Source organism: Argopecten irradians, chromosome 8 (assembly GCF_041381155.1).
Source record: "Argopecten irradians isolate NY chromosome 8, Ai_NY, whole genome shotgun sequence".
Classification (NCBI taxonomy): Eukaryota; Metazoa; Mollusca; class Bivalvia; order Pectinida; family Pectinidae; genus Argopecten; species Argopecten irradians.
Window position 1 is genome coordinate 24,066,297 of NC_091141.1, and position 27,740 is coordinate 24,094,036.

General features: G+C 34.5%; 1 protein-coding gene across 1 annotated transcript; it reads left to right on the forward strand.

Moving 5' to 3' along the window:
• Positions 1-967: 967 nt before the first annotated feature.
• Positions 968-26,677, forward strand: LOC138329934 (potassium voltage-gated channel protein Shaw-like). The gene is made up of 4 exons (XM_069277218.1): positions 968-1,676; positions 16,688-17,636; positions 21,922-22,134; positions 24,480-26,677. Exons 1-4 carry the CDS (start codon positions 1,074-1,076, stop codon positions 24,545-24,547), a joined length of 1,833 nt encoding a protein of 610 aa, XP_069133319.1. The 5' UTR covers positions 968-1,073; the 3' UTR covers positions 24,548-26,677.
• The last annotated feature ends 1,063 nt before the right edge of the window (positions 26,678-27,740 follow it).

A 27,740-nucleotide genomic window follows, 5' to 3' on the forward strand; every position in this document is an offset into this window, starting at 1 on the left:
TACGCATTGACCTTTACTAGAGACAAACCACAGGACAAAAAAAATGATATTAATACTTAAATTTGAAACCGATCATAATTACAATAACTATGGTACTCCTATATATACATTGGACGTACAGCCGTTCAATGGACAATTCATGCTCAATTAGAAAAGGAAGAAGGTATCACAAAGAAAAAATAACCTCTGTAAACATGACATTCAGAGCACGCGCTCACGTACGGATCGCATCATTTATGTCTCGAAGTGTTTGTTCTCTAATATCAAAGATAGCGAAACGTCCGCACCTTGGAAAGTAATTAAAAATATGCTTGGAAATATCGCCATTGTTTCTTTATGGGAGAAATCGTGCTTTTATTTCAACTGAGAATGTCTGTTATCACAAGCGACACTCGCCGACTCTTGTCATCATTAACAGGGATACTGGCTGACCATTCTTAGGGGGAAATCAAGATTTATTTGACTTGTGGGCAAAGAAAGCCTAAGAAATTCAAAGTTTGATGAGACATTAGCATCGACTATTTCTGTTTGAACAGCTCCGTCCAGTGTGTTTGTGTCAAATCGATCAGACCCAAAGCACGTCATCCCCCTAGTCACGTGACAAAAGAGCACCCAGCGAGCTGGACATCTTGATAGCTTTGAAGGCAGTCAGTACAAGCAGCAGTACTAATTCAATATTTAAACCTTAATTATTAAGTGGTCTAGAGCAAACTACACCTGTCTTGTTTCCACGCATCAAAAAACGCATTGCGCATGCTTAGCTGTCATATACCAAACAGCGCTGTCATAGCGCGGTAATTAGGATCACTTCAGTGTTTGCTTATCTTGACAACTGATTCAACACTGTTGCATCGTGTTTTACTCGCTGACATGTCTGTGTTAGAGCGACGCTTGGTTGTCATGTAGTAACCATCATGCATGTAGCCTGCAGACACCGAACCTCCCTCATCACTACAGCAACTTGTGTGAAATCGATGGAAACGTACGAGCCGCTCTAAGATTGTGTTCCGCGTGTTTTTGTAACATTCAACTTGTTTTCGAAAAAGCATGATGTGTCTTAAATAGCAAAAAACATGGAATCTCTACAGACAAGTAAGAGATCTATTTTTGCTCCCAAATCATCATTAATTCCGAGACTGTCGGAATCACATAATCGCCGAAATTCCAACAAAATTGTCATTAATGTTGGCGGTGTTCGGTTTGAAACTTACAAAACGACACTTAAAAGTATACCGGATACCAGATTATCCTGGTTGACGGACCACTCCGGACATAATCCGGATTATGATCCTTTAACCGGAGAATATTTTTTCGATCGACATTCCGGGATGTTCCAAATGATCCTGAATTACTACCGGACTGGAAAGTTGCACGTGTCTATGGACGTCTGTGGTCCAGCGTTTGAGGAAGAATTAGCCTTTTGGGGCTTGGATGAGACCCAGATTGAGCCCTGTTGTTGGCACACGTACAGAGCCCATAGGGACGCACAGGAAACCCTGGCTGAGTTCGAGGGAACAGAAAATGACGTGGAGAGTGATAACGAGGAGGAGTTTGAAATGAGACAAAAGTTCGGTATTTCTGAGGATTTCAAACAAGTAGAGGTTTCCCGTTGGAATAAATGGAGACCAAAAGTGTGGCGATTCCTTGATGACCCGAAAGCAAATAAAATTTCAAAGGTAAGAATACGCATTAATCAGAGACCTCATGTTTAAAAGGGATAGTGTGAACTACTTTAGTTTTGCGAGACACCAATGTTTCCTTAATTTCGTGAGAGAGCTCACATATTAGTTCAAATGATTCGTGAATAATTGTATAAAACTTACATATCAATGCACCATTATCCCTGGAAACATAAAATAGTGAGTTCATGTATTCGTGAGTATGTTGAAAGTACACGGGAAAAAATGAAGTGGTTTTCAGTAACTTATAATTATGGTTTTTATCATTATTAGAAATTTTATTTTTGGGTGAAGAAGGCCTATAGTGGCTGAACATATATTCCATAGATTGATTTTTTAAGTTACTTTGAATTTATTTTGGCCTTTTATTTCAGATTATTAATACATTAGCTTTATACCATGTTTATCCCTATTATAACTATTATAATATTTATACAATAACACATTGTTTAGTATGAGTATATCAGTTTTGTTGTACCATACAGCTAATTGAAAGAAGATAGTTATACAAGTGAAACACAATAACAGTTGCCTGATCTATTACTTAACTATCGGTTTTGTCAATACTATATAAATACTACCTGCATTAGAGGGTGACATTGCCTAGTGTCATCCCGAGGATATCACCGGTTCGCCTCGGGTGACAGTGATATTCCGAGGGGTGACACTAGGCACTGTAACCCTCTAATGCAGATAGTAGAGAGCGCATCGAACTCTTGTGATAGAGGTGTCTCGATAACGTTATTCTATGTAAATCATCCAATATATGTAGAGTTGAAAAACTTTCTCAATAACCGGAAACAGGAAGTCAACACAAGATCCAGCATCGCGCAAGACAGTGTTAAAAGTCACACTGTCGCGTGATTACGAAATCACACTCTCGTGTGATTACAAACAAGTAACGCTTGGAAAAAATCAAAATGAAAACATTAGTGAAAGATAAACCTTCCAGTTAATTCTTACCTGAATCTAACAATTACATTTTGTCCTGGATCTTAACTTAAAAGCCGTCTTACGTGTGCAGTTGCTTCGGAATTTTACGCCTGGCAACGGAGAATGACGTTGAGATATAATTTGTAGCCGCAATCACGTGTTTTTGCAGAAAGTGAAAGTAGAAGTATTTATGTTCAATATTGTTTTTCTTGTTACAAACTCAATGCCAGTAATTCAGCAAAGCTATTATTCTAATAATTAATAATTCTATAAATGGTTTCTAGCATTACAGTTATTCAGCGCACCCAAGCAGCTATAAAAACAAAACACATGTCAATATCGATAAGACTGATGGGTCAGGGGGATTACTCTTTCCTCGTTGGAAATCCTTCATTTACCTGACATATTTCTATTTAGTAACACAGTTAAAAATAATAAACCAAAGAATGGATTAACTGCTGCGTTCTCAGATAGGCTTTTCCTAAAATTATATTATATTATTTATCTTATTATACCCAAAGTCTAGAAACAAAACTAGTTTTCAAGTATTTGTAATCTATTGAAACATTTTAACTGATTTAAACAAATGTCGAACAGTCTGATAAACAGACTAATTTGGCAAAACTATTACTAAATACCTCCAGATAAATTTTGAAGCGTCGCTTCAAAAAACAAAGAAGGCGTCGAAAAAAGAAACGAGTGCGCATCTTTTTCGGGCGGTTAATATGTTGCACTGTCAAAAACACACTATCACCCGTTGCAGTGGGGTTGCTACGGACGTGTCTTTTGTTTCCTATTGTTCTACATAATGTTACCTGCCGTGTGATAATGTAAATAACCAAATATCTTTCGACCAATCAGAATGCAGGATTCTCACTTGAGGTATAATAATGTAAAATACCAAATATCTCTCGACCAATCACAATACAGGATTCTCACTTGAGGTAAAATATAATAAATTAGTGCCATTTTTTACCAAAATGATATTCGAAAAACAAATAGTAGACAAATCAAAGGTCTTCGAGACTGATTCCATAGGAATGCATTGCTATTATCTTACAATATAACTGATTTGTTCTAATGCGATACTTAGGAAAGTAGAAATGACGAGGTTTTACAGAGCCATCTCGACTTTCCGTGTCGAGCACGAAAATGCACCTTGTATAGTAAGAAACTAACTCTGAAATCGCTTTATCATGCAATCAATGGTTTATAAATGACATTCAAAATTATGCGAGACACTTATTTGTTGCCCAGGACACATGCATTCTCTTAAAACTGAGAGTGTACTCCTTTTTAATGAGATGGGAAATAGAGATAAGCGCCTTCGTAAACAAATCCTGTAAATCTGTGGGGTTTTTTTTTAATTCAGAGTATGATATCAATGAAACATTGAAATACTCTGAAAATAATCATTCCCCAATAAAGAGCTATTTACAGTATGTAGTCTACCTTTGTCATGAGCCAAAAAAGCTGATATTGCAATACGGAGGTTTCGATATCGTCAAAGACTGACGCCACGTTTTGATGGATTGTGAACGGCGGGGTTAATTAAGGAAAAAAGGTTCCTTTAGATGTACAACAAATTCACGTAAATCGTATTGACGGATAAGACATTTCGTATTGACAGATAAACCTCAGCTTTATACTGCGACAGTTGTAGGATAAAATGTAATAAACGTGTCATTTTCATTTGGCTGAACTTGGGCTGAAATTCGCAACAAAGGAAGCTAGTAATAGCTTGTGATGTTGCCTCTTGATTGTCTTGACAGTTACTCGTGTGTTTAGCAAAATTAGTATGAAAGTCAATATCTCATTTTTTAGACAAAAAAATAATTTCTAATATGTATTCGTGAGTGTGGTAAACTGGTACAGACGGTTTCCATATTCCCAATGAGAGATGTCACTACCCAACCGTTTTGAGAGTCACTCATAGATAGATAGCATGACTAATGCCATGAATCATATTGCGTATACATAAAATTCCCTTTTCCGAAGCTAAAAGGTTTTCTATAAAAAAGCGGTTTTAAGTACATGTTGATCTCTGGTATAACGAATTTCTGAGATTTGACCGAAAACGTCTCATATGATTTCTGTTAACTCTACTTAAAGCTATTTTAAGTAATGTTTTCTATTGATCGTAATCGGTTGAAAATTTGCAGTATTTACATAAAAAACATTACGTCATTTTGGCCTCTATACATTTAGCTATTAAACACTTCTAGTTCCCCAATATCAGGGATGCGTATGGTCACGTACCGACTGTATATCTATAATTTTCTCCTGTTCCGTCACTAGCCATACCTGATACAATGTACGCAGTTCACTGGTCTTATTTGGTATATCAACCCACTAAATAGCCAATAGAAACGAATCGAAAAATTAAAAATAAAATATCACATGTTTAAAAGCAATATTTTTGCATACTGCAAAGAAAAATATTTGCAACCAAGCATATTTTGTTTTCTTTTGTTTCGTTGGTGTGTTCTCTGATGGTGTTCATTGTCTTTACAATCCATAAGGGCTGTAAGTAAATTAACAAATTACAAGGTCGTTTAAGTCAGACTGTTACGAAAATAGCAAATCGAATCGAGTCATCTGATGCTTTATCTGTGTGGTGTTACTTAAATGGGCAACTATCCTTAAAATCGACCGATAAATGGCGTTGAGAGTAATGTATTCCAGTCCTTTTGTTATTTCGAAGTCGGCAATCTATAATTAATATTTTAATGTTTGAGTTAGGTTGAAGATCTATTGAAACTTTGATATGGGCAAAATTATTTCTAGTTTTACAGATTTCTCGAATCTCGAACAGTTCGTAATAATAAAATCGCTGACTTCGCAGTTTCCCATCCAAAGTCTTGAGGTCACCTTGTGCCCTTCATTGATAATACGTACTATATGGTAGCTTGCTAATGGACTTATTTAAGCATTAGACTATATTTTGTATGAAATATGGTCTTGATAGATACAAGAGCTTTGCAACGCCCATTACAAAATGAATGTCTGCAAATATCATTTATATAGACTATTGGTACATCACGTGACAGAATACTTGATTCTGATTGGCTACACACATATGTACTATTTGCAATAGTGCCCGGGCAAGCTGGCACTATTGAAGTGGCGGGAAATGGAACGTGTATGTATTGTGACGTCAACTTTACATGGCGTCATTATAACATTGCGCTTCGACCAAGACGTCAAGATGGCGGACAGGCTGTTGTGTGAGGGGATGGAAGCAAATGTTGCTTTTGTACAAGAGACAGTTATTTATGTTCTATATTGATTTACTTTTAAATCTCTTTGTGAAGCTGAATCCCACTTAATAGAATCACAGATTTCTGCGACAATTCATATGTTGTACTTTTAATGTGACAACGTGGTGTGGAAATGAAAATAACGTTGCGAGATATCGCCTGACGTGCTTCTGCTACGATGACATGAAAACAGGTCTCATGTGAGGATGATGTACTAAACCCATTATGGCTCAACCAGGCCATAATAGATAAATAGGATCTTTTCCTACCTTGAGGGTAGGACAGAGAATTCTCCCATACTTTACCGTGGTTGCTAGGGAAAAGATATCTCTATCTTACACAGGGGGTGTAAGACAGCTCACACGAGCTAGACAATAACGTGACGTCATCAATATATACGGCGTAACTGCGGCGCGCATTGTAGATGACGTCATCAATTTTGACGCTAACGACGTTCCTGCGATCATGGCGCGATGAAAAAGCTGAAAACCAAGTGGAATTTCATCATTTTTTCTACTAAGTATGGGAGAAAAAGAATCAAACATGGGTCTGTGAAATGGACAGGGATATCTCAACCCTCGTGAAAGATTTTGGCCGTAAACCCTCGGCAAGCCTCGGGTTGACCGGCCAAAATCTTTCACTCGAGTTGAGATATCCCTGTCCACTTCACTGACCCATGTAAGATTCTATTAATCTCTACCCGAGGAGGAGATTCACGACTGTGTAATCCGAGGCTTGCCGAGAGTTACTGTTGTGAATCTCTTCCGAGGGTAGATATTTCCCTGTCTAGATTTGTGATTTTTTATGATTCTTTTCTGCCCCTTTAATTTAAAAGAAATGTTGAAAACTATAAACTGTCTTCCCGATTTCAAAAAAACAAATTTACTAAGTCTATCAAATTGAAGATTCTTATTATACTTCGTAACAAACTTTTGAAAACTGGTTGCAGTGTGACAAACAGAAATCTCAATCATTTTGAAATACTCAACATGATATTAACATATATTGTGATGATAAAACTGGGTCAGACATTGGTAATCTATAAAGTCCAATACACATACCTATTTGAGCACGAGTCAATAGCGAAATAGATACATAGATATTATTTCGTGATACCTTTCCCATTTCCGTATGGTATAGCATTATCGATCTTTGTTATTTGCTTCATCATGATGGCATGTTCTAATTTGGAATAAAAACTTATCTAACATGATTAGATTATAAGGAGTGATTTTAAAAATTATATGCGATGTAATGTAGTGGCAATTGTATGAATTAAATCTTGATGAGCATTCATGGTGGTATCAGATATCCCTTAATCAAATTTCGTCCCAACATTACTGATGAAAAACCGTATACTATATCGATCAATGATAAAATCGAAATTAAGTGATGGCACGATGATATGCGGGAGGAAAACCACGTGATACGTTTCTGTGCGACAGTGCGGGCTGACCTTATCCCCTTTGTCTGAAAGATCTACATCCGCATGTAGACTCAGTGTCTGGCGGAGTAATCGCATCGGGCCTGTTGACACATATCTACTTAAAAAGACATTTCGTACAATAAAAAGAAGAAATCGAATTTATATAATTTGTAAAATCGGTATATGTTTGATTTCAAGGATACTGTCGTTCAGAAATGTATTATCTCAGGTTGAAGGTGTATATAAAAGAATTCAGTGGAGAATTCCCACTATTCTATAGAGGGCATCACTAACATTTCGTGAAAATTGAGAGAATATTTCCAATTAATATCAGATTCATTATATGAATTTCCTTGGAATTCGGGACATCTATCATGACTAATTGTCAGTGATACAATTTATGTAATGCGATATACAATGGATTACATTCATCACTACATTGTGTACATTCACTTTATTAGGGTTTACCTTTTCCATATAATGTCGTATCAAATGTAGAAAGTTAGATCTTTACACTAATTCCTACTTATATTTCCATCTTTCGTAAACATCTAACATGGCCTTCTCTTGAAAGACATTCTCGATATTCGAAGGGGTACTACCACTGTCGTTATATCCACCCATGGCTTATATCATTGCAGGACTGAAGGCTTTGTGTTTTGACAACAAATGAGCTTGTAGGTTGGTCCTTTATGCATATCAACAGAATTATATAACAGTATAATGTACTTTGTTTGACAATGTCGCTTTGAATTTGGTCGTCGCTTTCCCTGCAATCGTCAAGGGACATTTCTGCGGGCTTGAATATGGTCAGATATACTCTTCTGCACTACCTTTTGTTTTGCTATGAAATAGTACAGGGATGGATAGAAGTACAGTGAATGTAACCGCTGGAGTATCGAGGATGTCTAAATGGACGGATGACACTGACTGTTTGATGATATTTCCACGAGAAAAATATCTTGTTGCTCTTACAAAATTTTGACATTAAATTCAGAGAAAAAAACATGTACTGACAACCGATATTACTTTTAAAATGTCTATTTTCAATAGCTTACTCCTCTGAATAATGACAAGACTTAATCGAGGTTCGAGTAGGTTGATGAAGGTTATGGAAATTCGATATGAGTATAGACTTCTTCTGTGCCAATTTATTTCCCTAGTGGCCGGTACTCGATGTCCATTATTCGATTGGTATCGTAACTTGACATGAATGTGATTTGTATGGACGTTACTGTCGGTGTGGCTAAGGACACTTCATCTACATAAACTCTAGGTAATGGTATGACATTGTACGAATTTTATGCTTGAAATATTGTAATTGCGGAATCAGGAATTTGATATTATGTCAACGTTCTTTGTTGTCAAAAATATGTAGGTCTTGTTTCAATCAAATTTATAGTTCAGATTTCTGGATCCAATGCAATGCTCCCGTCCCGTTTTTATACAATGACTGACCTAATTTCAGGTGGATACTGGGAGTTATCAACCCTCCAGAGTCATATAAACCGAGGTTAGGGCCTCATGTCTTATCACTTACTCGGGTTGTAATTCACTATATCCACCTGAAAACAAGTCATTAACGGATCTATTGTATGAAATTGACAGCCCCTTTAAAACATTACAGTGCACCAACATTGACAGAATGATATTTAACAAATAATTGCAATGTACTTTTTCCAAGAGTAGCTTGCCTTCATTGCTTATGTTTCTGTCCGTCTGACATTCTTGTATGTTTTCCGTTCTATAGAAGCTGATGACCGTTGATCACAATACGTTTGGTGCCTTCTGCTAGATTTTGCCAACTATAATGAGTCTACAATAGGTTATCATGACGTCCATGAATTTGGAAAGCCCTTTTACGCTATATTTGGGTACGACTTAACGTCAAAAGTGATTATGACATCACGTTTTTCGCCGCTGATTTTGGGGTTGATATTGCATTTGATGAATACTTCTGAGAAACGTATAGAAACACAGCAAAAACGCCAATTATATAATAAATTTGGTTAACACGCCTCCTTTCCGCCATACATACTTAGCATATATAATGTTTATCTTGTTTCTTCGACATTTGAAAACCTATCGATGCATTTCAACAAACAGCGATAAAGATTATTAATTAAGTTTCCTGAAATTGCTACATAATTTCGCCATATGTCTAGATAACAAAATAAGTGAAAACTAGATTTTAAAATAAATTAATATTAATGAAAAGTCATTCGCAGACACGTGAGAACGAGAAACTATTTCGACAGTGTCTCAACGCTTTTAGTTCATCCAAGATCTTTCAAATGAGAAGATGCAATAATGTATTAGAATAAAAAATTTTCTTCACTTATCGTGTACTTTGGTATATGGAATTCTTCGCGTCTGGATTTTTATGTCATCGATCCAACTAATTTTGCTTTCACTTATAATTCACAATAAAGTCGAATCATGATAATTAGCGATTCTTCCTCGAAATAAATCTGCACGCACTTTACGCATATTGAAACAAACCAGCTCATTTGACTCTTAGCGTATAATGTAAAGTTGAGAAGAAAGCTATCATGATTTTTGGCAAATTGTATATCAGATTAAAATTGTACTGTGTAACTTGGATGTGCTGTTCTAATTGAGGTTTTGGATTCATTTCTCCATAAACTTCTTCATATGGTGTTAGGTACATGCTGCACAAGTGAATGAAGTTTTGTAGATTTGTATGGAATTTATCAAATTAATTCACTTCGTATTCATCTTCAGTTTTTGATATCTTTAGGGATCATGACTATGGCTGTCAGCATTTATCATCGTTAGATGGTAAGTTTCATAATTACTGTCCGCAATTCTAGGATACATGAAAAGGCAGGTGAATTTAGGTAATCTAGAAACCAGAACAAATTCAGTAAATATGATTTTGTGATTGGTTTGGTTTTATTAGTTTAACGTCCTATTAATGGACAGTGTCATGTAAGGACATGCCAGATTTGTTGGTGGAGGAAAGCCGGAGTCCCGAAGAAAAAACACCGACTAACGGTCAGTACCTGGCAGAGGTGGAAGACTTGTGGTAATATCGTGTGATACTACCTTGTTTTACTCATTAATGATTTAAAATCTGTCACATTTCGACACCAGTCCGGTGTTTGGAATTTAATATTTACAAATGTACCTAGATAAATATGATACAGGTTTTCTCTTTTTCTCGATCGTGTAATAGTTTGACGAAACAAATTTATACATATGTTTCGGGTCAAACAACTCGTTTCAGTATTTATTTTTCTGGAATGCGATATCCAATAATAACGTCGAAATCTTATTTAGGAAGAATGAAATACTTTCTTGATCTTAAATTTTTACGGTGAACGTATGTACTGGTTATTTCCGTTTGGACTACCAGGTGCATCTAATGCGTTGAAGATGGTGAACTTATTTGATGAAGCCATTCACCACAACGAACTGATATCTGAAATCCTGTGTTTTTCCCAGGCGATGTTGTAATGCTTGATAAGTGTAATATAGTGATTGAACGACAGTGACCGAACGCAATGTACTTATTAAAAGGACTCACTACGAGTGTATAGATGCTTTGATGATGCCAATGAGGGAAGAACTATTGAAATTGTTAATAAACTTAAATACTTATAATACATGTTAAAACACAGTAGGCATGAATCCTTTTGTTCTTTTTGTGTTATATTTCAGGGAATGTACAGGACTTACCAATAACTGGTCGATAAGTGACCTGTAGCCGGTTTATATTAAGACTTTGGCCCTTGCCCGGTTTATATGTGGTCAATATTTTGACAGTCACTTATAAACCAGATAAAGGTAAATCCTAAAATCATGCAGATTAGAAGTTTGAACGTACACCAAACTGGTAGTGTTTCATAATCATTTATTACCAATTCATGCTTATAAACACATAGATAATTCTCAGAATTTCAGAGTGAATGATACATTGGAGTTTAACCTCCCTTTCGCCGTCTGTATTAATATTCTCCTTCACATCCATTATCTTCATTTTTGGTGAATGTACACGTTTCTCCTGTAAAACAGATCTAACATTAGCTTGTTGCAAATCATTAGTTCGCTTATAGTTGCGAACAACAGCTGATATATGACCAGTCTTTTCTACCACCAACTGTTCATCCACCCCAGCATTGTATAAGCGAGTAGCGGCTGTAGCCCTCAATGAATGATTGAGTAAAATCCCTTTAATCCAGCGGACTCGCAGAGTCGTCCAACCGTTTGTTGGAGCTGGTGACCTCCTACAGGTTGATCAACATACCAACAATCTCCTGTACCAGATCTTTAGGGTCGGAGGTAAAGGGCATCACATTTACCATGTTTAGGCCTGACAAAAATATGAAAACGGTATTAAAGATAAGTATCTATTATTATCAGTGTGATAAACAACTCGTCAAAACCTTTATAAACTCACTTTTTTGATAACATATAGTTTAACACTGTTTTATATTCAAAGAATTACTGTATATAAATTCAAAAACTAACTCCATTTAAATTAAGGCAACAATTAATTCCAATATTATTCAAAATCTTACCTGAGACTAATGTATCGCATATATATTCTAACAGGACATTTGGCAGGATTCAGCGTATTCTCGTTGGCTCTTGTTACTTTTGGTGATACCTATCTGTGAAGAAGACCCCCAGGATTAGTTTTTGACACGATTTCTGTGTATTGAAGATATTTTCGTCTATCTGGGTTTTCTTTGACATAAATTTGGCTCATTTCACCACATCTTAAATTACGATGTTTCTGTCCTGCCCTGAGAGCGAAATTTAAACCCAGTTGAAACAATAGTGTATCCAACAGTTTTTGTAGTGCATCGTCACCTAAAATATTTTTCTCTCATTGTTGTTTTTCCTGGTCTTCTGATATAACGTTGGCTTGTATTTTACTGATGCCTAATCCTTGTTTTGATAGATGTTTCATTTAAGCATATAAAACACGTAAGCCAGTAAATTCTGCATCATCCAAAAAGTTCACATATCGTCCGTTGGTTCGAAAATGATGTTGGATGCTTACAACCATCTCATATAAGCTATTCGGTTTATATTTACCACCATTTTTATTTCCAGCATCCACAACAACAAAAACTCAATGCCTCGTTTAGCACTGGAATTGTCAATTTCATACAGTCTGTTTTAAAGCCAGTTATATCCTTATTGTGAGCAATTTTCTCTTGACGGTTTTGAAGCCATCCAACGAACCCATTCAATGCACACTTCGTTTTATATGCAGTATTCTTGCAAGCACTTTGTTTTAATATGTCCTTGAGATCAGCTTCTTTCAAAGGCTCAGCAAATCTAGTATCTTGTTCCACCTTTTCTATTTCCTGAGTAATATTTCCCATTTCACCATCCGATATGTCGGAAAATACTGGATTTTTTAATGTAAAATCAGGAATATTACTGATATCCTTTTCCAGATCTAGTGCATCACTCAGTATGTCATCTGTATCAACTATGTTTTGAGAAAACATAGACTGCGTAAGAAACATTGTATCTTCCTCAGAAGACATTGTAAAAAGGACTACCTTGTAGCTCACAAAGCATGCATTCTGGGAAAACAAGTTTACCTCGTTTACATGTGATGAATACATTGATATGGTTGACTATGCACTTGTGAAGGCCGGTGCACATGCTTTACCTGTCGGTAGCTGGTATATATTTGATGAATGGATGGACATTGATGGACGCACACATATTTGTGTTTGCATATCTTGTTTATAAGTGCTGAATGTTTTCTAATTACAGGGTTATATTAACACAAAAGGAACTGTTGGGGCCTTGTTCACCTACAGCCCATGGGGGTCCCCTTGGGCCTTTTGCTCCTGTATCGAAACACAATAAATTGTACTATATGTGTGAGAGGGTTCAGCACTCGGCCCTAACGGGCCTCGTTGCTGTACCCTCTCACACATATAATACAGTTAACAGAAATCAGCCCAATATTTTGTTCCTCGAAAGGTGGTATATCTATGTTTGTATGTGTTTTGAATATCAATGTTGCTATCGTAAAGTCATAACTTTTTTTAATTTTTTTTATTGTATCAATCACATATCAAAGTTACAATTTTCTAAATGCTCTCCATGAAAACATGTATCACAGATACAATATATGTTAATAAAGTTATAATAATATTTCTTTCTAAAATAAGCTTGATAATTTCCCATTTCTGTCGGTTCTTGTTTGCTGTTTGGAGTAAGCATATAGGTCGAATACTGATCAATGGCTCTGTAATTTCTGATAAATGTCTTACATATTTCCCAATTTGGAATATTATCATATTGTCGCATTAAAGATATATATTTTTAATCAATAATATGCATACATTTAGACCTATCAATTGAATGTTTTATACCCGACCAAATAGGAAAATAACACGATTTTTTTCTAATACAACATTATATTTAAGATTAACATAATTTATTAGACCTGTCCAGAGTGCTTGGCTATGTGGACAATTTCAGAAAAGATGCAATATTGTTTCAGATGCCCCACTACAAAAACTACATTCCTGATGTTCTAAAATATTTCGTTTTAAAAGCATAGAAGGTAACGTATAGTACAGTTTTTGGCTTATCTCCTTTACAGAAATCAGCCCAATATTCTGGTCTATCGAAAGGTGGTATACCTATGTATGAGTTTTGAGAGTCAATGTTGCTATCGTAAAGTCATAACTTGTCATGGTTGTACCTGTGAACATATATTGCCCGATTATGAGTTCTTCATGGTGGTGTCATGTGTCCATCATTTTTCTATGGACTAAGAGAGTAATCCTAAACCATGTAAACAAACAATATAGATTGTCGAATTGAATTTTCAAGATGGTCTGTCTCATTTTCACATATAAAACAAGCACAGTTGTATGATATAAAGCTATGAAAAGAAAATACAAGAAGACACAGGAAACAAACATTACAGTAAAGTTGAACGTAATGACCTCGTGGACGAGCGGAAGCTGAAGGCGGAATCTATAGTGGGATTTTGCTACGTTGTATGCTGCTTAAATGATCGCTTCAGTGGAAAACATTGAAATGTCTAATCTTGTTGAAATGTTCTGCATGGGTAAATCTTAAATCAGTGAATAATACAGAAAAAGAAAAGATGAATCCACAAGAATTAGATTAATTAATGAAAAAGAACACTTTTAATCAAGATTCAAATATAACAACTAGGACATTACTAGGAATCGTAGTTGATATTAAAGAGCATTGATAACAATGTCTTGTAATAGCTCTATAACGTTATTGATACTGTGAGGGAATTTCACTGATTTTTTATTCAGAAGTACATGAGCATTATCATATATGTGATGTGTACTTTTGCTTTGAAAGAGCACAGGCCTTATCACCCCGCAGGACCCCGAGCTGAGTTTTTCGAAGAATGAGTTGAAAGATTAGCCTTCCCTTTTTACTTAAAGACAGAGACAAATTGGATGGTCCAATTTCACCAAAACTAGTATTCCTATAGAGAAATAATATTAAAACCAAACTTTCAGAACGGATTTGTAGTCTCGAGCGCCTTCCACCATTGCCACCGAACCGTACAAATGCAATTTCGGGACCGAACAAAACACATTATTCTTTCTGACCTCACTTCTTAACAGTTAATATAAACAATTCCATTGATACTTTCTTATATGTTGCATATATTCTGATGTTAAAACGCAATAGTATTTATACTGGGATATATAAACAGAAATAGATAAAACAATAACATTACGAAAAATACAATACCACGGCACGTGGCTCTTTAGACTATAACAAACATATGTGGAATCAAGCTAATGACAGATTGCTGAAGAATATCAAATGTTTGTATCATCAAGGGTCTAATAGTATTGCTTAAAATCTGTACATAACCATTTTGCTCAGCATATCAGATTCCACAAATACCAATAGAGCAGTACAGCATAGGCGCCTAATGTTTTATAACTCGGCATAGTGAAATAGACATGATTGGGAGTAGAAAAGGACACAATTTGTTTACCCTCGCTTCAGACGTAAAATAGAAAACAAGTAATGAAATAGAATAGACTTGTGGATGTCGTCTGTAATGTCATAGGGAAGTTAACCTAATTACTGCTGAACATTTTGTGTTCTGGAGAATGTTCGGCTGGGATCTGCGACAAATATAGCCTGTACAAGTCAATGTTCCGCAAGGCTAGTCACCAATATGTAAAACGCCGTTATCTCCTCGAACGGTCGGACAGTAATCAAATTGCTGAGCCATCAACCAGGCTCCTCATCAAATCGTCGCTTATCATTTTCCTGAACTAGCTCGACCACGAAACACATTTTGTGACAGTTTAATGTTTTATTAACCATTTCCACCACGCTGCTGGATGTATATGAATGACAACGTCTGATATTGAATTTATGACTTGATTGGTTAAATGTCTATCCCTCTGATAAAGCTGTCTGTAAATTCCCCATTAGGACGTTCCCGTCTACACGTTAAGGGGCGGGTGACATGAATTCGGTTAGGCTTTTAGATGAGTCGCGGTGCCATTCTTAGCCCATATAATAGCAATTGTATATCATTCTCCCTTGTACTTACCTAATCAAACAAGCATAAAAACTCTATTATCTACACTTTCGTTATGTTCGTATGTGTAGTAATGTTTGCATACTCTAACCACACAGATTAATTTTTATTTCACTATACGTGATAATACATTTTATCGCATAATCAAAATATCATCATGTACATTACATATAGAATATTGTCACTCGTAACAGAGCTAACGTCATAAATTACATCGATGACGAAGATATCACCAGATTGTGGTGTCAATACTTTAAAACAGCGGGGTAAAATGTTACTTCTGTTAATTCTATTAACATTTAACATATATCGTTAGAACTGTATACGTTTCACGTGTGTCCGATGATTATTGCTTGTTAGAGGCAGATGGAATATTATTTATGCGTTTGCTGAACTCTCCGTTGTTGGTAATATGACCGACGATACGCTTTCTATATTCGCATCAATTGTCTACAGCGGGGATTATCTTGCCACTACAAATATGTAATTGTTTCTTGGAACAGACAGGGACTCACCGCACCTATATATGTCATATATCGTTACATTTTTTTTTCAAAACTAACCAAAATCATTGTCATTTAATTCATATTATAAAATCAACGTTTAAAGAAAAATACCAAAATGATGTCTTTTTAAGATGTATGTTTTGATAGGTTAAGCTGATAGTGAAGATTGGAAATTTAAAAGAGAACATCAATTCAATTCCATTAACGGCATTCGATTATCAAGGTTGTTTTTTCAGTAGAAAATTTCAACTATAATATTTTGTCAATGTCGTTTAAATATTTGATACATGATTTAATAACAAATATCTTTTTTTTTATTTCAGGCCTACGCTATTGTGTCTGTGATATTCATTCTGACGTCAATCGCCGTCTTTTGTTTAGAGACTAATTCACACTTCCGCTACAATCCAAACCCAAATATTTCTATGGAAGACTTGCCGATATTGGAACGACAGAAACACACCAAGCCACTCCTTTTCATGGATGTCTTTGAGTATATCTGTATCATCTTTTTCACATTCGAGCTGCTGGCTAGGATAGTTTTCTGTCCGTCTCTCTGTGACTATGTGAAGGAGCCTTTTAACTGGATTGATGTATGTTCGGTTGTACCATTCTATATCACAAAAGTTATGCTGGTGTGTGACGGCAATCTAGAACTCACCGATGCATATTATTTCCTAAATGCATTTCGACTGATAAGAATATTTAGGATTTTAAAACTAACACGTCATTTTAGTGGTTTGAAAATTTTAGGCCACACGATTCGGGCAAGTGCCAAAGAGCTCTTTCTGCTGTTCTTGGTGCTAATCATCGGCGTCCTTATCTTCGCATGTCTTATCTTCTATGCAGAACAAATACACGAGAGTAAGAACAATGATTTCCCCGATATTCCTATGGGATTTTGGTGGGCGGTGGTAACCATGACAACGTTAGGATATGGCGATATGGCTCCTAGGACTGGTTTCGGCTATGTTATCGGAACAATCTGCGCAGTGTGTGGACTGCTCATGTTATCACTTCCGGTTCCTATCATCGTCAGTAATTTCACACTTTATTATTCCCACGCACAGGCGAAAATGAAACTTCCGAAAAAGAACAGGAATTGCTTGGTCGGTGCCGCTAATGCTTTGAAGGAAAATCAACCTTCACCCTCGCCTTCGCCTTCGCCCCTACCGGAATCGGTAAAATCTGAATTTGGCAGTAAAGGCAGTATGAAGTCACTGGATCGTAAGTCCAGCAATGATAGTGCGTTTGGTAGCTGTGACAGCAACAGTGAGTTCATAATACCATTATCAACACCTTATTTAGGGTTAGGCTAAATTATAGTAAATATGTCATTAAACATTTTATACAGGACTATGATATAGTCTGGTTTCATTTAAGTTCTAGAACTTTCTTAATCTTTATTCAAACGAATGCAGTATTTCATGTTATACAGATATCTGCCCTCACTTTAAATTAGATGTCAAATTTATTTTACGTTCAACGACATGACGTAGTCATCGAACCTCTTACATATATAGTATCAGGCTTTGACATTTGTTTTCGAAAGTTTCATTCATTTTCACAAAGAGCAAACAAAGACCCGTTGTTTTAATTTAGTATAACACTTGCTAACCAAGTAAATCAAAATTCTATGTCTCATTGTCACATTTTTGTCATTTAAACTCCATGGCCTTTTTCGGAATCATGGCCATGGAATCGTTCAAGCAGCTGATGATTCCAAAATTTCAGAATACATTTTTTCGATTAGGATAAGGAGGAAAATGGTAGCTTAAGTGTTAAAGGGTTAATGAACACTAATTTCACAAAATGGAGGACAATTATGTAACTGCTGCCACAGAAAAAAAAGTAGTTAATGCCATTTATATGTATGAAAATTATCAAATTTGATAGAGAAATAAAAGACAAAATTGTCGCAAAAACGTCAAAATGCATGGGGAAATGAAGATCTAAGGATACTTTTCATTACTAGCCTTTAAATACAAGATCGATTTCAACGTTATCATTTTTCTCTGCAAAACTTTTTCAAACAAAACTTTCCTAAAGTTTAATCTTGTTCAAATGACATGTGGAGTAATTAAATGTTTTCGATTGGTTTACAAAATGATCTTCTCGTGCGAGAGTGAATGCTTCTAATATCAAAACACATCATAATATCGATTAAAGTCCAAAGAACTCGATGTGACGTTAAATTTAACTCGGAATACACTCCAGCCTCTCATATCACAGTTTGTTACAATATATTAAATCGACATATATTACCGCTGCGGTTACTTGCAAAATTCAATTATAAAACTGCAGCAAATTCGATATTTTCATTAAGTTGCAAACCATTTTGTTGAAATTGTTTCGAAAATGTATTTCATCATTTAGTGTGACGTGTTTCTGCAGTGTAAATTTGCCATTTTCGTTATGCTTCGATGATCGATCTTTATTACCAAGGACTTAATTTCATCACATCTTGTACCAGCTAAATAATTGAAATCGTCTTTTCAAATTTGGATATAAAAACCCCAATGGAAATATCATCATGAAGAAGCTCCCCATTTATTTCTTAAAGATTAAATCAACTATTGATAACGTGAGCGCGCATATTTCATAGAAGCACAATGAATGCAGTATTTGGACGATGAAGTTTAATCCAATCTCTATGTGACTGTGTTGTTAAAGCAATTTTCGCCTTTCCTTGTCGGCTTCCTTTCAATTCTGATAGTTATTTTATTACTAATATGATCTCTAATATAAAAATAGATATGCTAACACATTATGATAGTTGTATTATTACTAATATTATCTATTATATAAAGATAGATATGCTTAAACAGTATGATAGTTACATTATTACTAATATGATATCTTATATACATGTAAGAATAGATATGCTAAAACAGTATGATAGTTATATTATTACTAATATGATATCTTATATAAAGATAGAAAAGCTAAAACACAATTATAGTTTAAATACAACTAATATGATCTCTTGTTCAAAGATAGGTATGCTAAAACAAGAACAGATATATATTGTACCTATCAATATATCAAATGAACATATACATCGCTGTAGTTAACACTGCCACCAAAAGGATAGCAGAATTACGTTAATTGGCCGTTATACAGTGTGTCAAAATCGGCAATTTAAAACCAATCAACCCTATTAATCAGTTGATTATTAATAAAGATGGTCAGTGAATGTGTTTGCTCTATGTATGCAACGTAGAATTATTTTTACAAATGTTAATAATAGATTATAAAACAAGCCAATAACTCAAATGGTTTTGCGATTGATTTTTTCTCATAATTAAAACTCATAATATAAAAGAAGACAAGGAAAATATATTTCTCTTCAACATTCATTAAATGTATGGATAAAAACACTAGTCCGTCGTTGTCTTTTACCGATGGTATTTACTCATACGCAGTTCTGCCCTATTTATCTTAAGAGTGGATGAGTTCTGCTTAAATTGTATTACATACAGCATATATATCCTTACATATGTATAGCTTAAAAAAAAATTTCTAGAGTCTTTTGTAAATGTCCTTGGAGATTAAGTATTTGACAGTAGACAAAATAAAAAAAAAAACACCAAGGCAAATTAAGAGTTTAGATTCAGTTTTTTAAGGTACAGATTTTGAAATTGTCTTAAACCTTGACTCTCATGCTGCCGAAATAAAATACATGTCAGTTGACAGAGCTAAAACTCTATACCATGATGACCATGGTAACCATGATTACCATGATTACCATGGTTACCATGAATACCATGGTTACCACGATTACCATGGTTACCATGATAACCTTGGTTACCGTTGTTACTAAGGTTACCATGGATACCGTGGTTACCATGATTACCATGAATACCACGGTTACCCACCACTTCCCATTATTATTACTATGACCTGTCATCACACAGAAGTTGAAGGTACACCAGACATTACAGAAAATTTAATATTTTCTTACAGCCATGTGACTTTTTTTCCAATACGAAACGTCTAGTTTGGCACTATATCGAAAAGTTCAAACTTAATTGCGAATATTTGACAGATTAATTTCTAGATAAGACAAGTTTAGAGCTCATACTGTCTTGGGTACCAACGTCATTTGTGAATCGTTTTCAGATGGTTCATATGTGAAGCAAACTAATATTCAGGTTTGTTATATATGACAGAATGCTGCTCGATGGAAAAAATGGCATCCTCATATGTACTGGAAGTTTTAGATGATACTACTAAAACTGGTGTGTCGTCCTTTTTACTTACATGAAGCTAAATATGTTACATAGCTTCGAAGCAAAATATGTCATAAAAGTTTTGTACTACATTCCTTATGAAACATATAACAAGAAATATTGACAAATACCATGACACTGTTAAGTAACCACTGATGAGTTGGTGAAATTATATCTAGGCAAAAGCATGCACCTTATAACGTAAAACACTGCTGTAAGAGCGATTTGAGTAGTTCTAGACCAAATAAAAAAATCTTTACTACACTGGCAAGGGCGAGGATGCGGCATACCAGACGTCCGACCACAATGTGTTATGACGGACAGCAAGCGAGTTTGAACATTTCACAACCGTGGGCTTTTCGCGCATATCACAGTCAATCCAATTTTTTCCCATTAATACTGGTTTGTAAATAAATGGAAATTTATAAATGATATAAATGCAAATTTAGTGTGCCGTTTGACTGAATTGTCCCTTTAACCTCGTGTATATAGTTTGCGTATAGCTATTAAGAATACTAAAACTGATGTATGATAAAGACATCAGTGAGTTTACATGTAGATAGTTTCAAAACTTCCTAAAATTTTAATATCAGAATAGAGCACTGTCTTATTAGGAAGAAAACATGAGGAAATTCATCAAATCATCAGATATTTGTGTATAGTGACCTTAGCCTAACTGTTTTAGCACGAGAAAATATAGTCTTGTCTGTCACATAATATCTAGCGATGACATGTTTCTATTCCGCCTGGCGTACTTGCATAAAAGGACTCACAAGCGGTAGATCTGATGCATGAGTTTGCAAAATGTTTCTTATCAGTGGTCAATGTCTCCAGGTAGGATATTACAATATACATTCATGTAATCGAATATAGAAATCGTCCGTCTGGTTCATTCATTTGACGTCTATTCCATTTTTTGCTTTGGTAGATGGTTGTGGTTTTCAATTACACTATCATGCTTACTTGCCAATGTATACTGCCGCGTAAATGTAATATCGATTAGATTATATTTAATTTACCAAACTAGTCATTTCATTTTGGATTGAAACTTCACCGTCAAAAAGAGACTCCTAAAATTCTTGATATCAAATCATGCATGTGATAAATACTCTCATCAGACATAAATACAAATTGACAAATATTATTCATACAATTTTAACACACATTTGAACGTTGTAACAATAAGTGTTCCATTATTAACAAACCAACTGCGAGGTGAAAATGTATGTTTTCCTAGTTCTTTTGTAGAAAACAAATAAACACTACATCCTTAGATATGTCTATTGCATTGATATTTATAATATATACTTGTTTTCTATCCGCAGCGTCTCCAGAAAAGGAAGAGGTGAAAAAGATCAGTGTAATTTATACAGACGAAATTGTGAATTCACCAGTATTAACTGTAAAACGGAACCGTTTTCTCGGAAACCAGTCTCCGCCGGAAGCGGAAAGACTTCCGCGGATTCCTGAACGATCACACTCTCCAGCGGAAATTGATGCAAACATGCGTACAAGACGAGGAAGTCGAGTTGGTATAGGTTAGTGTATATTCGATCATATTTCATTATATCAATCATTTGAAATAGAATAACGTATGAATTAAGTTCTTGTGAAAATGTTGACCTGCGCTTAGTTCTACCTGGATATCGTCAACATACAAAATGCACTTTTAAATAAAAAATAACTTTTCATAATCTCACCTTTTGGTCGGAGAACAAGAGTTCATTTACATTTTTAGAAACCTTATAATAATTATTCATAAAAGATATATAGATTCTTTTACATGTTCACTATGTACTTAAAAAAACAAAATTAATATATTTTCTGTTTATTTAAACCAATAACCTCTTTCCTTTCTGTAGAATTTATCTATTTATTTATTCTACATTTGTTTATCACTTTATTTCTTTGTTGAACCGTTAATGTTTTGGAGATGAATTTTAAGAATATAATCACCCCGTCATGGCTAGATTTATCTAGAATGAACTAAACAATGAATTTTATCACTGAAAAATATGATTGAACTGTTGTGCGACAAGAAATCCTCCAGGCGGGGGATTTCAGTTACATTTCATTCAATGACTTAATCTATAGCCTGACAGGTGATCGGCGCACACGAGTAGATTGGTGTGCTAGATCGTATATTAGAGTAGCTAATTTAGTAGGATGTCAGATAAGGTAGAAAGGGGTCCGGAGTGGATTCCAGCGGGACGCAAATTAATCTCGGGCTCTAAAACTATCATTACATTGCATTAGATGATAAAAGCAAGGGATTTTGTTACTTAATAAATAACACTGCTTTTAGATAGACGTTTCGTAGACAATACAGCAGGTGATTGACTAAAATGCATGCTACTAAGGCCGTGTCTTTGAGTATTTATGCATTGATGAAAAATCATGAAAATAAGACATTTTATTAGAAAAGAAAGATGTCAATCTCAACATAAACGTAAAAGATAAATTGATATAAAAATGTAGATAACAGCCCATTAATGATTAAACAGATCAAAAATAACGGACAAATAATAGATCTGTACCCGTCTGAGCGAGTTGATAATTCTTCTATATATAAACTGGTGATGAATATACAATCATTACATCGTAAGACGTAAATCCCTTGTGCATTTCATGACAACAGAGGCTGTAACAAAAGGTTCCATTTGTATCAATGCTTTGTTTCTTCTTTATTTTGTTTTAAATTAAGCTCACACTAGATAACCCATCCAAATCGATTGTATCTTTAAGTTGTCCTCGGCAGTGATGCGTTGGCCGTGGAAGAATCCAGTGCTGATAAGGATAAATGATTGATGGATAAAGCTAAATAGCACGCAATCCCCGTAATCTCAATCCTTCTGAAACGTCCGCGTACTTGTCACTTTTGTACACTACAGTAATATTATAACGTTTTAGAAAATGACCTTATTTTTGTTTTTAATAGTAAAGGTCAACACAAGAAAATTACAGTGTATCGAATCTAAACCTGATGTCACTGAGCCCGATACACTCAGCCGGTATAGCCATATTTCCGGATTCGACAGGTTTTAATTTCTATATATAAAATAGAAAAATGTCAATTTTGCGGAACTACACAGGGATCCGGATTACACTATGGTATCATAAATAATTATCATAGGTGGTGACATCTTCTTAAGTGATATGATAACATTAATCAACAATAAAATATGTGCTTTAATCACGTTACCATGGTGAATGCAATTTATTTTAGCGAATTCTATTGATATTTGAAATAATAAAAAATACTATTGCACACAAAAAATAATTCTTAAATCTGACTGAAAGGTACAATTATTCGTGTTGGGATGAAATAAATACATTATAATTGTAGTGCCAATTCATTTTGGCGTAAAATTGTATGACTAAAGTACAGATGATCCCCCTGTTAATAATTTTAGGCAGAGTCATATTGCTTCTTCGTAATGATGGAACGAAATCTTCAAGGAAAGGTGAATTCAACTCTTTATGCAACGGATTCAACAATCGTCAATAATTTAAAACAGAGTCAAACTATTTTGATGTTCAGAAGCAGTAATTGACATAGAATATTAAATAGAGAATGATTTAATAAAACATCAATCGATGTTGAGAGTAATTTTGAATGTCAAGTGTTATTACGGCTTTGATTGTGTACATGTAGGTCGCAATATTTGAGCGTGATAGTAGTGAACACAAATAGTTTAGATAGAGACGAATCTGTCCCAAATGTTAATACAAATATTTCACGTACTTAAACTTTATCTTAAATAGATTTTTTTTTTTTTTTTTTTTTTTTTTTTTTTTTTTTTGGTGGAACAAGATTACGCTTTCAATGCATTTCATTTCTTGGCATTAATCTATTTATCATTATTATTCTGATATTTTGCAGGATGTAAATCAGTCTCCCCTGCGGCATCCTCTAAAATGACACACTTGCAACCTGATCCGCAGATGTGAATAATACCACTGTATACAGGATACCCACATCACCTAGGACCCTATATAGAATTGTTCGGTGGTCGGTTGATTCTGCAGAAGAGGATGAATGTGAATGTGAGACATTGAAAGGCTAATTCTGTGGATGTGTTAAATTGAAGTTAAATATCCCAAAGAATGGAACATGTGCTTCTTACATTTGTAACGGAATCGCTCAAATAATGATGCGGATTGGCATGTTACTTGAAAAACAAACCGGCACACGCTGTTGCATTTTTTTTAAAAGACTAACGAAATAATTCGATTGAATGTTCGTAACTTCAAATAAATTTGAAAATAATGAAAATTGAACCAATATTCATGGTAGACGTTGGCATCTGAATCCGATTTTAACTTTTAGTAACCGAATGAACTGCGATAATATGAAAAACAAATCATCTTTCTTGTGTAATTATCTTGACTAATGATTTGATTGCTGATTTCTAATTCTTAGTTATATCACAGCGCGAAAGAGATATATATGAGATGACATCCATGGTAGTCAATGATGAATATGTATTTCAGAGAAAGGGTATAGTTCGTCAACCATTCAAAATACAGTCGTACACCCTAGGTAATGTTGGATATCAAACTAATGCTAAATTACACGCTGGAACATTGCTTTCAGTATCTTATATATCCCATTGGTCATGTGATGCGTTTTGTGAGGAGCTAAGATTTTGTTCACTCAATGTTGAAATTTTAAAAATCAAAATTGGGCTGATTTATTTGAGTTGCAGTTGCAAATATTATTATTGTGTTGAATCAAATAAATACATTCTTTTTGAATTGAATACATATGCACATATATTGCTAGCACATAGTTCGAAGTCCTTTGATGCCGAACTCGAACCCTTACTTAAAATGGCATTAAGTTAGAAGGTAAGATATCTCTGAATATGTTTTCCTTTTTTTATACTAAATCTGATTTTTTTTCGCATATTGCTAAATCAAACACACTCTATAATTGCGCGAAAACCGACGTTATCATAACGTCACAACACCAGTATACATTGACCTTGTTATTTATTTGAAATATTAAAACTATCTTAACGGCAATGTAAGTGTTTTAAAGCTGCATGTATTAAATACTATATTTGAAATTAGTTAATTCGGTTATATCATATTTTCCATTATCATTGTGTAACATTAATTTATCACAATTATGACAGTGAAGCACTCTGTATGATTGCAGAAACAGAATGATGTACCTTGATCTAAAACTGTTGTTGATTTTTCAAATAATATATTATTTCGTAATTGTTCTTTTCCTGCAAGTTTTACAGTCCTTCAATGTACTGCAATAGTCATGATGTATGAGCTTGGCATTAATTTGGCATCACCACAACCGACCAAATCAAATCTTCTTCTAAAACTGACTACTTTATCATATTGAAGCTGTGATGTAGGGCTACATTTTAATAAAAAAAGAAAAAAAAACATTCCGATTATACTCATAATTCCGTCTTTGACCGTTACAGAGTTATCTCCCTTGTGGGTAGGTATCGATTGTTACGTCAATATTTACGTCCTCTTCTCTGGAAAGTATGGTGATACGCTCGCAAACACATGACGTCACAATCAATAACTACAAAGAAGGGCAGATAACTCTGTAATATACAAATGCAGAATTAAGATCCGATGCCGATGCTTGTAAATATATATGTATGTAATTTTAGTGATTGTCTCAGCTAAATGTTTCAATCAATCACATGACTCGGCAATGATGCAATTAATTGTTATTATATACATTTACATATTTATGCCATTTGCGCAATGCTTGTAGTAAATGTCAAGTAAACTGTTACGTTTATAACATAATTCTACAGAAAACAACCGACTACTTCATGTCGAGTCTTTTTCGGAGAAAATCGATATCGAATTCAGTTAAAATAATTCTAATAATGCATGTAAATGTAAATTACTTGTTTTTGACATGTAAAGCTCATTTAATTCAACCCAAGTGAGCAGGTATATAATTACATACATATTGTTGTGATATATTTCGATATTGCTTGATACAATTATATATCTGTTGAGATGTTAGATAGTAATCAAAAAGAGCTATACCGTTTAATTTGTTTAATTCGTTAAAGTAATTTGCATAAATAATTTTTAAGTTATAATTTCTCTGTTATTGAATATGAAATTATTATATATGCCTTGCGTTCTTATCAATAAAGTGGTGTTTTATAATTTGTATTTTAGTTTTTTATTTAAAAATATTGGTCATTTCTACAATAATATATGTTAACAAATTAACGGAATCGTCTAAATGAATATGGCAAATAATTTGTTTATGTATACAAAAAAAAAAGACAAAAAACTCAAATTCAGACCTACATGATTCAGAGGCCATTGTTTCTGTAAAACAGTTGTTTTGACAACAATGTCTGGACATGCCCATGAATGGAAACCAGGTAACTATAAATATATTGCTTATTTTGTGATAACACCTGAAATATAAAGCAAGATCAAATCAGAGTCGCATAACTATCTCAAATCTAGTTTATTGCTTTCTTTAGTATTCAGCATACTGTAAATGTGCTTATTTTTTGTACTTAGCTTTTAGAGCAGATCTTTTATAACTTAATGACGAATTCATGCAATCGCTATAATGTCTATACAAGCTATATTCCGTCTTTGCATATTACACAGTAAACTCCCTTGCAGATAGGTAATCGACTGTTATGTCATTTGTAAGCGCATTCTACGTAGTTTTGTCCGTAAGTATGGCGTTAAGCAAACATATGACGTCATAATCAATACCTACCCGCAAGGGCAGATAACTTTTAAATATGCAAATACAAAATACACAAAGCACGATTTCCACAATCATATTTGTGTTTACAGTACATGACTGGAACCATGGAGCAAGTTGCTACCCCATGGATATCGAATTACCAAGAACGCATGAGGCAACTTCACTTAATCGATTAAAAATATAGACTGACTCAGTAATGATGATCCTTAACGTAATTTTAAAGCAAATCATTATTTTAATGTTGTTTCCCTATTGTCCTAATAATTGTCATTGTCATTATTTATCCTCTGTCTAGACGTTTAAACAGTCGATGGTCAGTTTACGAGTATGACACCGCTTTATTGCATTTTCTCGTTTTCATGATTCTGTCTCATTGCCTTATGAATACTAGTCTAAAATAATAAATTCTAC